Source organism: Berghia stephanieae, chromosome 2 (assembly GCF_034508935.2).
Source record: "Berghia stephanieae isolate SIO BIC M18660-M18661 chromosome 2, UCSD_Bste_1.3, whole genome shotgun sequence".
Classification (NCBI taxonomy): Eukaryota; Metazoa; Mollusca; class Gastropoda; order Nudibranchia; family Aeolidiidae; genus Berghia; species Berghia stephanieae.
Window position 1 is genome coordinate 26,858,538 of NC_088361.1, and position 15,000 is coordinate 26,873,537.

The 15,000-nt window shown below is 37.6% G+C and overlaps 1 protein-coding gene across 1 annotated transcript in view; it reads left to right on the plus strand.

Annotated features, from left to right (window-relative positions):
* Positions 1-15,000, plus strand: part of LOC144964594 (ATP-dependent translocase ABCB1-like) — a 64,553-nt gene that overhangs the window by 1,591 nt on the left and 47,962 nt on the right. Inside the window, exons 3-7 of the mRNA XM_078899044.1 lie at positions 640-672; positions 6,339-6,451; positions 9,655-9,878; positions 10,970-11,082; positions 13,220-13,391. Coding sequence (XP_078755170.1) covers positions 640-672; positions 6,339-6,451; positions 9,655-9,878; positions 10,970-11,082; positions 13,220-13,391 — 655 coding nt within the window. The remainder of the gene's footprint in view (positions 1-639; positions 673-6,338; positions 6,452-9,654; positions 9,879-10,969; positions 11,083-13,219; positions 13,392-15,000) is intronic.

Below are 15,000 nucleotides of genomic sequence, written 5' to 3' on the forward strand. Positions count from 1 at the left end.
AAATCCAACACACACATTATCTACCCCACTCAATTCGTGTAGGAAAAAGTACCTGATTGTAGACAGTAGTGGAGAGTAAAAGAGAGCACATACACCCACACCATACACCCCCCCCCCCCACACACACACGCATAACATCGATATATGGTCTATTGAGAGAGTAAAATTAACTATTGCGAAGCGCCCTGTAGGCATAGAAATCTGTGAAAGTGTTTATCATCCACCAGTACCTAATCCCTAAGTAGTTTGTCACTTTAAAGCATTTTGAATTCATGAAAATGTTCGTTTCGTAAACATAATCTCTGCTGCACTCTGGAAAATGACGATTATTACAATTTTGTCCAGAAAACTCGTCCTTCAATTATCGATTGATTAAAATGACTGTCATCTTGCTAAAAACTCTCAAACCTGGGACTTCATAAAGTGATTATTCTCACTAAATCTCTTTAATAGACAATGCGCTTAAATATTTACACATACGAGTTTTAAGTATTGGTGCTATTTATCTAACGGGCAGAACAAACATTCTAGCAGATAAACTTGGTGGGTAACATTAATGATGATATTTATCTTATTTATTGTTCTCTATTGATAAACTCATTTGTATTGATAAGTATTATTCCTCCTCTTTTTCACCAGATCAAACATGTTTGCTGGATAATCCAAGGAATGGTAAAAAGAAATATAATCCTTGATTTACAGTACATTTTATATAGCATTCTACTTTGATAATATGTATTCGTCTTGTGTATAGCCATAGCTCAAATGCTTCAATTCATTTTTTGCTTCTACATATAAAGTTTGTTTTGCACTCGTACGCAGTGATGTGTTGGCCAGTTTTAGGCGGATGTTTATAGTTGTTAGACTTGAGTTGGTTATCGCTGGTTTTTGATTATGTACTACATTTAGTTTTTTTGCTTCTTTGTATTACAGTTGTTGGTAATGATTGAGGCCAAATATCGAAAATGTTTCACCTGTAGAATGGAAGGTCTTGACACTTTTTGAAATCATGCACCTTCAAGGCGCGATGCTCCAGGCATCATTTTGTTATGATAAGCGGTTTAACCCCCAACTAATTTTGTCCTGCGTCTTTTGTGTTTGACCAAGCAGTCAGTTAGGCTTTTGATTTCAACACCCATGACATGGAAGCCCTCTGGGTAGATTGGGCCACAGATTAGTGAGAGTGGGCCTCCAATTGGTGAGGGTCAAGAGAATGCGCCCCACTAGACGATTAGGCTCCAGGAGAAGAATGTGCCCAAGATATCTTATGCGTCTCTTCTGTGTTTTGAGCATGAGGTTTAAAAGAGGATCAGTTGCAAGTCACCTTTTGGTGATATCATACTAAGACAACTGCTATTGAAGCCTTTGAGTATATGAATATTCATTTTTCTATGGTGTTTGCTCGAGTACATTTTAAAAAAACAGCAAAAATTTTTTTTTTTTTAATTATAAGGATTTCGGCCAGAAAAAATGACTTCACATATTAATAGCTGCAAATGACCCCCAATCATCATAGGAAAGTGTTGATGGGCATAGCTACTTCTTTACATTTATTTTGTTTTGTTTTGTCTTAATGATCTAGATTTATTATCCAAACATTATATAATTTTGACCAACAAGAATAATTACATTTCAGTGGTAATTAATTAAGTTATTTCTTTATTTCTTTATTCATCTATTTAGCAATGTAAAATTCACAATTCACTAATTTAATTACATTTTACTACCCAATTATGGGGAAAAATAAAAGTAAGGGTTTGGGGATGGGGGCGAGCGAGGGTAGTATTGCCTCCTCACAATTCTTAAAATCAAAACAATAACAACAAAATAAATAAATGGAATAAAATATACAAAGAAGCAAACAAAAAATCAACTCACCAACAACGACCCCCCCCCCCAAAAAAAAAAAAAAAACACAAAAAAAAATAAAAAACAAAAAAAAAAAAAAGACAAACAACAAAACAAAAAAAAAACAAAAACCGAAAGCTTGATAGCCGTACCTTTGAAATTTCGGCATCCGAATTTTATTGTTTGGTATACTATTTCATAATCCTATTTAAAATCTAATCAGGAGTCATTTAATGCTGCTATTTTTATTTTCAATTTGAAAGACTGGATAGGGGGAAAATGAAATCATCCCCGTCATGCTTTTACGACCATCATAAATTACAGCTTGCGGATAAAGTTAAGAAAGTATTTGCTTGTGTTTCATAAGTTTAAAAAATAGTCCTTCAGAGTCATAAGGCCCACATTTTTTCCTGTTTCTAAAGCCTTAGACGACATTAGCATTTTCTTTATACCCGTGGGAAAAGAATCATTAGGCCTATGGAATCGGAATTTATCCCGATTTATATAGCGTGAAACGGACAATAGTAATTGCTTGCTACCCATTGGATAGGACGTATAGATTTATATCATTGTCTGGTATAGATTTTGAGAGGAATCTAAGTGTTGTTTTCTACTCTTAATGAGAATGAGAATTAAAGACTTGTAACTAAATCTAATCGCGTGATAAGAACAAACAAACGAGACAAAAACAACTTTTTTTCTTAAATACATGATAAAGTATATTATTGACTAAGGAAAAGGAGTTAAACACAGTATTTTAGATAATCGACTAGTCTTTAAATTCAGTCGAATTTGTTTCGATGAAGTGACAAGATTGGTAAATTGTATGATATAACATTCATGTTTTTAAAAAATTCTTTTGTTTTTTGTTTGTTTTTGTTTTATAAAAAAATGTTTGTGGCAATTTGAATTTTTGTGCGTAATGACATACTATCTATATCAATGTCATCTTTTGCTTGTCGTGATTATTAGGTAGATATTCCTTGCTACCTCTGACAGACAAAATCAAAATTATCAAGACCTATGCTGTATCATAGTATAATTTGTAACCTTGATATCATTAGAGCAGCTAATTATTTGTTTTTAAAGACAAAAATACTAATCAAGTAAATCAAAAATTGTCGACAGGGTACCATGTCTGACAGGTAGGAGAAAAAAAACTATGAAAGTTTTTTTTAATTTTTAGTTTTGTTTTAATTTAGCTTAGTTTCATTAAAAAAAATTTTGTTCGTTTTTCTTATTTTATTTCTCTTTTCTTTCTTTTCTATAAAAATGTTTGTTCATGCTCAATTCAAATAGCATGAAACTATTTCTCAACCCTAATAGTAAGGCGATTACTTCATATTATGTTAGAAAACTATTCAAATGAGGCCACAATACCATCGTCTAATGCACAATGCATACTACATAATCTCTATTGAAAACCTTGGTTTGGTCTTTCAAATGGATAATTACTTTCACACATCCTTGTCAAATGCCCACAAGTTGCCGTAATCCCACGTCATAGCAAACGACGCGTGCCCCTTACCCGTCTACGACCGAGGACAATAAATAAGCGGGCATCGAAATTACTAATCCGTTTTAGATGTACACGAATTATTCATACCATGAGTAAATTATTTATTGGTCTATAATAAAAATGTTATAATATGATCAACTACATTGATTAGCATTTACCAAATCAATAAGGGTTTCCATTTTATTCCCAACAACTTAACCCTCCCCCCTCCCCCCCCACACCCTAACTAGAGCTGTTATGTAGCACAATATCCACTAAATGTGCTCAAAACGCATACAAAGGGTCCCTAACAGCAACACTTAACATGTAGGACGCCTTTTGGCGATAGTTTTTTTTTTTTTCAGACAGAGACAACCTGTTCATGTCCAGGTGCTCATTTTACACATGGGTACGGCGAGAGAATGTGAGTAAAGAGCATTTTCAAAGGACTCAATGCGCCGCTCAAAGCGAGACTCGAACCCGGGACCTTCAGATCCAAAGGCGATTGTCATACTAAAAGACAAAACAACCGCGCAAATCGGATAATGGGTAGATAACTCATAATGTCATTATAATCACAATCCCGTTTGATCAGACGGATTTGTGACCGACCGTCTTTACCTGGTATTATGTGTGTGTGTGTGTGTGTGAGGGGGGGGGGGGGGGCAGTTTTAATACTGGAAATGGAATTTTTAGTCATAATTATGAAATTTTGTGCAGGTTTGTGTTTTGTTTTTTATTTTTTTATCAGGTCAATGAATACATTTTCTTAGACTACGAACAATTGAAATACAGGGTGTCTATACGATCTTTCCCAGAAAAACGTTACTTTTAACATAGACTTACGAATAGATGAATGCTTTACACTTTGTTTACCATTATTTTTAATATAACATAATGTGTCTCACAATGGTTGTCATGGCTACCTACAAAAAATTAAATCTATATTTGATTTTTTGTCCCCCATGAGTTTTGTAATTTTAAAAATTATTTTTTGCTTTTGGCATGATTGATTCAATAACAGCTTTATTTCTCATGGTAAGCGTGCCAACATCTGGTTTGGGAGCTGAATGTAGACCTATTGAGCGGCTATGTGGTCTAGTGGTATGACACTTGCTTTCGGATCGGAAGGTCCTGGGTTCGAGCCTCGCTCGACGCATAGTTGAGTCCTTGGAAAAGACTCTTTACTCACATTCTCTCACCGTACTCAGGTGTAAAATGAGTACCTGGCCGTTAACAGTGTTGTCTTTGTCCGAAAAATTGTAATATCGCCTAACAGGCGTCATGTCTCGTCCTACCTGTTAAATGTTGCTGTTGACCAGGGACCCCTTTAAAGCGCTTTGAGCACGTTAAGTGGATATTGTGCTATATAAAAGCTCAATTTTTTAATTTTTTTTTTAAATTGGAAAAGTCATGCAGGGAAATGACCGGTGACCCAAGGGGCCAGCCAATCGGGTCCGTCTCTCCCAATCCGTCTGTTTGAAAACGTGTCCTTTAGAAATTCGAGAACGACCTGCCTCCAGGGGCAGAGCATCACCATCTTACTGAAACATATCTATGGCAATTTTCATGAAAATGGGATACAGCAAGGGCACAAAAACGTTGTAAAGCCTTGGATACCGGATAAACTTCTAGTACATCTTAACATACATTAATTTAGCAGTAATCATTTACACAGCAATGAAAGATGGCCCCCTTTAACTCATATGCTCACCAGCGAACACCAAACATTCAATTTGTGTCTCAGGAAATTAAGAATACTCATTATTAATTAATTTATTTATTTAAAACAGTTTTAATGTCTTGAAATGGTCTGTCAAAGTGGGTTATAAAACATTGTTGCGCTACTTGAGGCGATTCCGTTCCATGCCATCACATTTCACAAAGAGAATTTTAGCGCAGTGTTATTGTGATTCAAAAATAGGAGAGAAAAATGAAGCCTTTTAAGTTCATGTTCATTTTGATAACTTCGATGATGTAATGAAAGTCGATGACTTATAGGCATAAATGTTTGATTTTTTCCTTAAAAGATGGTTAACCACATGTAAATATCTATAATGGTTTTAGAATTATGTCTCTAAAATCAAGGAAAGACTTCATGAACACCATGTACCACATTTCTGATTATTTTCACGTTATACGTTAACTCTTCGACTTCTGTTTCATCTCAATTCAAAGAACTGCTAAACGTGTTTTTTGTTGTTGTTTTTTCTAATTTTAAATATTGCCATCATCATCATCATCATCATCATCATCATCATCATCATCATCATCATCATCATCATCAACATCGTCGTCGTCGTCGTCATCATCACCATCATCATTATCATCATCGTCGTCTCCTCGCCCTTTTCTTCCTCCTCCTCCTCCTCCTCCTCCTCGTCGTCGTCGTCGTCGTCATCATCATCATCATCATCATCATCATCATCATCATCATCTCCATCATCATTATCATATTTATCAGGTTTTAAGTTCCCTTTTTGACACCTTTTCCACCCCTACATAATAATATAGGTTACATTTGCTATTTTACAAGGATTATTAAGTTGGGGTAGGGGAGGCGTACGAAAAATTATGCATAACTTTTTAAATCCCCATAATGCCTTTTGAATAACGATTAAACGATATTCAAAAAAAAAAATTCACTATTTTTTTTTTTTTTGAATCCACAAGTATTAGAGGAAATGATATTCTTCGAATTGTCAGAACTCTGGTAGTAAAAGCGATGTAAATCTATTTTTGGTATTTAAGATGACCATCTCAATCGGGTCCTCCTCCTCCTCCTCTTTCTCCTCCTCCTCCTCCTCCTCCTCTTTCTCCTCCTCCTCCTCCTCCTCCTCTTTCTCCTCCTCCTCCTCCTCCTCCTCCTCCTCCTCATCATCATCATCATCATCACAACTACCACCACCACCACCACCACCACCATCATCATTACCATCACCACCACACTACCATCACCACCACCTATATTATAATAAGCACTTATTTCCAGACACCCAATTTGAGGAGACGACCCCAATCAAGAGCGCAGTTCACCACCCGCATGTCAAACATGACAGTCAGAAAGAGAAGGAGGCGCCCAAAGTAGTCGGAACATTAGAGTTGGTAATATGGTAATTTTTTAATGTAAACCTTCATACCTTGAAGCCACATTATCCAGATTTGGGTAGCGATTTATGCGATTTATTGGTGCTCTGAAGACAAAACGTTAGTCTATCGCAAAATACTTTCGGTCAGATCAAACAGATCTCAGCTATCCAATAACTCATGACTGGACAGGGGGGGGGGGGGTTATTAAAAAAGAAATAAAGACTGCACCCTAGACCGAATCTATTTCCTTTCCACGAAGGTAAATGCCTTGCCAACAGGGCACCAGAAGCCCTGAAAAAGGCTCTGATGTCGAAGTTGACGGAAAGACACGGTAATTTTAACCGCCTCAACCTGATATGGTGTTAGATTGAGTTGTTGGTTGAAAGTTTCCTACAGCAAGTTTAAGTTAGTAGACTTGCGAGTAATACATTTAAACGATATTGAGGATGTTGATCTCGTTAGAATCGGATGGGTGGCTGTGGCAGTAATCAAAATACATAATCGACATAACTCTCTTGGATAAACCATTTTAAACATATTCAATTACTCCACACACACACACACACACACACACACATATATATATATATATATATATATATATATATATATATATTGATAATTATTATTATTTATTTGGACGGCTCGATTCCCGACAGATCGTCCCAATTAAGCGGCGGTCATGACATTGAGCAATTTTTCAGAATTACCATAGTCACTCTGCCTTTATCCAGATATGTGACTAGCAATACAACTTCTAATGTTTGTTTAAATCTCATCGTAATCTCCTTTCATGCCAGTCATTGCAATAACGGTTATCAGACTGCGACATTTCGCTCTAACAATGAGAGACACATCTATCTTCGCAAAACAATTAACGGTTGCATGTAAGTAATGGATTGTCTACTCATTCGTCTTATGGAACAAACAAACCATTTGGTGGTGAGAACCTTGAACAAACAAAGCCATCACTCATTACCATTATCATCTATTAGATGTTAATGCTCATTACTCATTGCATCATTGGTCAGTTTTTTCTGCATCGTGGCCATTGACCCATGATCATGAACGTGTGACATTGGCAGTTGTTGACACGGATAAGGGATACAGGTAAATTTTATTGTTCTGTGAACTGTGGTGACTATGACGAACGGTTCAATCACACACACGATGGACACTAACAGGGTATACAAATAAATTCCATTGGTCACACCTCTGTGATGAACCACCTAGTTGACCGTCCCGTTAGAATAATTTGCATTTTATGAACCATCGTTATAAATTATTGAAGACAAAGAAAAAGATCTTTTATGGGGTCAGTGGTTATCAAATTTCGTCCCCATTAAGCGGTCGGCCATCCCGATTAAGCGGCTGGGAATTGGAAAGGGTATGACTTTTATATAGAAAAATCGGGTATTTAACTTTGTCGAGATAACATTATGTTAATATGCTTCACTGTGAAACGAATGAATGCAGTGTCTTAACCAGTCAACCGCCATACTCTGGAAAAACACGTATTTTTAAACACGACCAGATAAATCGTCCTTCAATATGGATCGATTTAAATGACCCTCATCTTGGCGAGGTCCCAGGTTTGAGACTTTTTGGCAAGATGAGGGTCATTTAAATCGATAGATATTTGTAGGACGAGTTTTCTGGCCAAATTTTTAAATACCTGTCTTTCCAGACTATCAGTTAACTTGTTAATTTATTGTAAAAACATTAATTTCGCCATATTGATAGTTTTATAACTGAAAACTTGCATATGTATTTAAATCCTACATTTATGACCATTTATACATAGCGTTTCCTAGAATTCACCATACTCAATGCGCTTGCTTCAGAATAATTCATATATTGCCCCAGCGAGTCATGTGGAACAAAACGTCCATATCGCACAACGTGTCCTTTACGTGTTTGCACCAATGCAATATCTAGCGATGCTTCGAGGCCTGATTCGTTGAAAATAAAATCGAGTCGCTGTTACAGCTCTCTTGGTGAAAAGATGTAAGATATTATATCCAGTTTGACAAAAATCGAACCTTCTCCTGGAATAAGTCAATATACAAAAATGCAAATTGCGGCTATGTGGTCTAGTGGTATGACACTCGCTTTCGGATCGGAAGGTCCTGTGTTCGAGCCTCGCTCGGCGCATAGTTGAGTCCTTGGAAAAGACTCTTTACTCACATTCTCTCACCGTACTCAGGTGTAAAATGAGTACCTGGCCGTTAACAGCGTTGTCTTTGTCCGAAAAATTGTAATATCGCCTAACAGGCGTCATGTCTCGTCCTACATGTTAAATGTTGCTGTTGACCAGGGACCCCTTGTAAAGCGCATTGAGCACGTTAAGTGGATATTGCGCTATATAAATGCTCAATAAAAAATAAATAAATTGAATGACCTATTACTATACTGCCCCTTGTTTTTTAAAAACAAAGTATATGCAATGTTAACTAAATAACATATACTGTGTTCTTTAATAAAACAGCATTATTGACGCTGATATAATCTCAAGAGATTTATGATTGACTTTGACTTAACTTTTAACTTTTAAAAAAGCAATAAAATCAGAGCGAAAATTTAAAAAAAAATCACGAACCGTTTTCAAGCTTTATGCACGGTGCTTTCCTGATAATATGTTTGTCTTGAATCTCAATATTTTTCAAAAAACGTGTTACCATCAGGCAAATTGTTCCATAAGTTGAACATATTGAAACGAGAGTAAAGAGCGAAGATGTTTCAATAGACAGATGAAAATTTAAAGATCGTTAATCTACCTAATTTGTGACCCACCGTCTAAAACGGTATTATGTCGGGATGAATAATATTCCCGAACAGTGAATTTAGAAAGGAAACAATGAAAAATATGAACTTCGAATGTCTTTATTTTTCACTCTAACGATAACAAACCAACTTTAAGTTTCAGGTTTCTGGCTATAAATTGAATTTCAAGTACCTTGATCAGCCCGACAAAATACCGTTTTGAGATGATGGGTAACAGTTGAAGAGCTGCCTACTTGAAGTTTCAAAAATTCGTAGTTTCCAAGATAAAAAAGAGAAAAAGTCACTTTTTAAAAAGTTTTTATATAGGGCAATATCCACTAAACGTTCTCAAAGCGCTTTACAAGGGGTCCCTGGCCAACAGCAACACATAACATGTAGGACATGTAGATATATATCTGTCAATCTATTAATCTTTATTGTGTCCCCATTCTTAGTTCCGATTTGCTGACTCGGTGGACAAAGTGTTGATGTTTTTCGGGACGGTGATGGCAGTGGTTAACGGATCCAACTTTCCTCTGGTCATTTTTTTTATTGGGACTAGCGTGAACTTTATGGTGGACGTTGAGCGGCTCCAGAACTACGTGCATGATATACCAGAATACCTCAATTCTCATGGGTATGAAAAGGACGATTTTATGGCAGACACAAAACTACTGGAGTGAGTCATCATCATCATCATCATCATCATCATCATCATCATCATCATCATCATCATCATCATCATCATCATCATCACCATCATCATCATCATCATCATCATCATCATCATCATCATCATCATTATCATACCGCCATGACTTCACTACCCAAAATTAGGAACTACCAGTCCCATATAAAATGATAAACTTGAAAAATTACAAACAGAAATGAGGTTGAGAAAAGAAGCAAAATCTTTATGAAACCAAAAAAACAGTGATTTACTCGTTATATGGCGTGGACTTTATATATAAAAAAATGTTCTTTTAAAATAATCTCTCAGTGCTATTAATCTCAAGGACCCGAAATTTATTGATATATCGCAAATCACTTCCTATTCGATCTTACAGATATTCAGCTATGCAATCATTTTCGGTAGACAGAGGGGTCAGGAAAAAAGACAAAGCAAACCACGCCTAAAATTAATTTGAAATAAATAGGAACATTTATACTGTGCATTTCCCACGGATTTGCTCAATGCGATTCACAATGTTTAACTAATGTCTAACTTCTACGTCATACCACAAGACCGAAGGGCTAGAGCTCAGGTGTCGCTGGTTCGATTAAGTAATTTATTTCCCCAACAGGTCATATGTAACATAAATTTAATTTCATAATGTACTAGTCGCCTGTTAGGTAGCTTATTTTTGTACAAACACTTTTAGAGTATCATTGACTGCTCTTAGCCATGGATTTATTGACACCTGAGTCGAGTGATACCGAGTCCACCGCTATAGGGCAGCGTGGCTCAGCGGTACGGTCTTTGCTTCTTACCTGAAAAGTACCGAGTTCGAATACCCGCTGCACTGTGTGCCTTGATCAATTCACCTCGCCCTAGCTCAATTTTTGGCACTGAACTGCCGTTGACACCTGGGTTATTCCAGTCATCCATTGAAAAAGCCCTTAGAGACAAATTTCCCCTATGGGATGAATAAGGGGATTTTATTTTCATTTATTTATTTATTTATTTATAAACTGTTGAAGGTTTGGTCCTACCTAAAGGCTATTTAAGCCTAACAGCATAAAAAAATATTTCTTCTTTCTATATTCTAGTCATGTGATGTGTGATGACATAGCCCTGTTTTATAATGGAACCAAGAACTGTACAATTTTGCTTCATCACACCATCATGGATAAGATAGGATCATTTTGTACTATGTTTGCAAGTAAGAAAAGTCAGCAAAAGTGTTTTTACATATTTTATTTGAAATTCTTAACGGTTAACTGCTGTACTCTAGAAAGACATGTATTTAAAAATATGACGAGAAAACTCGTCATTATAAAATCGATCGATTTAAATGAGCCTAATCTCGGCAAAAACACTCAAACACGGGGCCTTACTACAGTTATCTGATTAAAGTCGATTCCATATAGACTAACGTGTAGATAAGAAGAGACATCATTATTTACTTGGCTCCTGGCGACGCATAGGGCCTCAACAGCACTCTTACATCTTCTCCAGTCCTTGGCACAGACCTTTACCTCATTACATGTAAGATTGGAGACGCGCAAATCACGGTGAAGGTTTCTCCTCCAAGTCTGTTTTGGACGACCCCGTTTCCTCTTGCCCTGTGGGTTCCATTCGAGAGCGTGCTTGGTTATATTACAGGGGTCTTTCCGCAGGGTACGGCCACCCCATCGTCATTTTCTGCGTCTGACCTGGACATTCATTTGCTCTTGGTTTCTTCTTGTCCAAAGGCCAGCATTTGCACTTTTTCAAACCATTTCAACTTGAGGGTTTGTCGAAGACAGAAATTGAAAAAAGTTTGCATCTTGGCTGATGTGGTCAAGGTTGTTCGTCAAGTCTTTGACCCGTAGAGCAGGAAAGCTTTAACATTAGTGTTAAATATTTTAAATATTTTAAGCTGTTATCAAATACAGCAGCATCAAGAATTAGTCATTTGCAGAAATACCATAAGCTGTTCCCTTCAATTTTAGGGGAAAGACAATTCCACTTCGCCCTTGGAGCAGGGATCTGTTCTGGCGCCAATGTTGTTTAATGTAGTTTAATGTATACATTAGCGACATCCCAAACACTTCCTCTCTGAGGCTGGAATTCGCGGACGACTAAGCACTTTATACTCAATCAAAGTAAGGTGTGGACCGGTTTCGAGAGCGTACTCAATGAGGACGTTACCAGACTCAAATCCTAATTTCACAAGTGGTACCTGAAGATGAACACTTCAAATACCGTGGCCACATCTATGCAGTGGCTGGCACACCCATGAACTCAATATCCTAGTCGGAAACCAGCTTCTCCAATAAGAGCAGAATCCGAAGGAGTTGCCCGGAAGATAGAGAAACGCAACAGTCTTCTGAGGAAGCTGGCGGGAATAACTTGATCAAGTGCTCCTGAGGACTTCCACCCTGGCAATATGCTATTCCATCGCGGAGTATTGCGCTCCAGTGTGGGGTAGAAACAAGAACGTTGAGAAGATGGATGTAAAACTTAGCAAGTCCGTGTATACAGAGTCGGGAACGCTGGCAGCAACGCCTACTGAATGTAGCCTGATAATGGCAGCAATCCAGCCCCCCCCCCCCCCCCCCCCCCCCATATCCGACGGGAGACGATTACAAACAACTGGTTTAATAAGATCAAAAAGAGAGGGAATGGGGATACTCTTCTCAAATCCATTATGGATGGTGCCCCCATTTCCAGCCCCTGTGCGTAGCTTCCCTGACCTCGGACAGAGCTGCATATACGAGTTTTAAGTCAGTTTGGATGAATTCAATCCCTGGAGAGGGCGGGGACAACGACTCATCGAGACTGGGGGAAAAGTTGCCAGGCTTCTCCACCAGCAAGAGGAGATTTCGGGTGGTAGGGAACCGACTTCAGTCAAGATACACAATTGCGACGATATGTTTGTGGCCTGGATAGATCATCATACCATAGTAGTGTGACACCATTAGAAGATGTTGCTGCCATTTTCATGAGGTAAATATTAAGCTGTCGACACTAAAAAAGTACTGAATTCTGTATGTTTTGATTTTACGTAAAGTGCTAACTGTTTATAATGATTGAAGAAGGCCCAAGGGTTTTGAGCCCGAGATAATCCGTGTTAAGAGTTTTGGGATTTTTAAAAATAAGGATGTTTAATTTCTTTTACAGTACCATTATCACGAAATACATTAACTCTTTCATCACAGATTACTACAAATTATAATCGTAATCTTAATTATACTTAATTGAAATGCAATCAAACTCTGAATGCATGGTTAATAGCTAGGCGCTCATATTAGCAGGTCTGATAGACGACCACAATTACGGGCTTAGTAATAGTTTTATTTTTCTTTCCATTCCAGTAATTGGCGGGGCAATATTAATTGTTACCTATGTCCAGATAGCATTCTGGACCATAGTTGCCGAGAGACAAGCCTTTAAGATACGAAATGCGTGCCTGAAAAATATTCTGTTCCAAAACATTGGATGGTTTGACACGCACAATTCGGCTGAGCTCAACACAAAATTGTCGGAGTAAGTAAAAGAAACAACAACAAAAAACAAAACAAAACAACATGAGCTTTTATATAGTGCAATATCCACTAAACGTGCTCAACGCGCTTTACAAGGGGTCCCTTGCTAACAGCAGCATTTAACGTGTAGAACGGGACATGACGCCTGTTAGGCGATTTTACATTTTCCCCCCGACAGAACACTGCTGTAAACGACAAGGTACTCATTTTACACCTTAGTACGGTGACAGACTGTGAGTAAAGAACCTTTTCCAAGGACTCAAGTATGCGTCGCCCTGAGCGGGACTCGAACCCAGGACGTTCCAAATTGAAGGCGAGTGTCATACCACTAGACCTCATAGCCGCACTAGTATATTTCACATACACACACACGCGCGCGCGCGCGCGCAAACACACGCGTACGCACACTCACAAACACACACACACATACACACACAAAGACAGAATAATGCAAAAAAGGTTTTAAGTTTATTCATAATATTGGGTCAAACAACTTATGCATTGTTGATCGATAGTCCCAGGTTTGAGAGTTTGACAAAATGATGGTGTTTTAAAAGTCGAGTTTTCTGGCCAAAAGTGCCTGCCGAACTATCTATGACATAAAATAGCACGATATAATGCAGTGTGTCTTTTTCTATTATTGCCACTCAATTTTATAACATTCAGCACATTCACTGAAGGACTGGGCTGGTTTACCAGATGTACCTTTTCCCCCCATTTTCATGATTCCCCCCCCCCCCCCTTCTCCCCCCAAAAAGTCATGCTGATTTTTAAAAATATTTACATAATATTGCTTTGCTAAATCTATCAGGCAACAAAAACATTTCCCCATTAAAATAAGCTTTTAAACACAGTGTAAAGTTCTGTGAGGTAATAATGATGACGTCAAATTCTCTAAGGAGTAATCTGAATAGAGATTATTTTGTTGATCGTATCACATCCATTTACGATCTTCAATAAACCTACCAGCTGGATACAGTAGCCTTTTTAATTAAATTGAGCGTTTGTATAGCGCAATATCCACAAAACGTGCTCAAATCGCTTTCCAAGGGGTCCCTGGCCAACAGCAACTCTTAACATGTAGGACGAGACTGTTAGGCGATATTACAATTTTTTCGGACAGAGACAGCGCTGTTAACGGCCAGGTACTCATTTTACACGTGAGTACGGTGAGAGAATGTGAGTAAAGAGCCTTCTCCATGGACTCAACTATGCGCCGAGCGAGGCTCGAATCCAGGACCTTCCGATCCGAAAGCGAGTGTCATACCACAAGACCACCTAGGCGCAGATCATAAACTTTACTTGAAATGGTGTTTATGGTGTATAGATAGTATGCGATTGGCTTAAAAGCTCACAACATTGCCATCCGGAAGTATAACGATTATTGTCTGTTTAATAAAGTTTAGTGAGAATTACTCATAAACGCGAAAGGCAAAAAACAAAACAAAAATAAAACAATAACAAAGGCCGGAGTGACGTCAACTACGATCTATCTATAGTTTGATCACTTCCACTGTGTACTTCCCCTCAAGGGTGTTACAAACCAAATTAATAAATTCTCGAAAAAACAAAACAAAAAACAAACAAACAAAGTAAGAAAAAAAAAACAA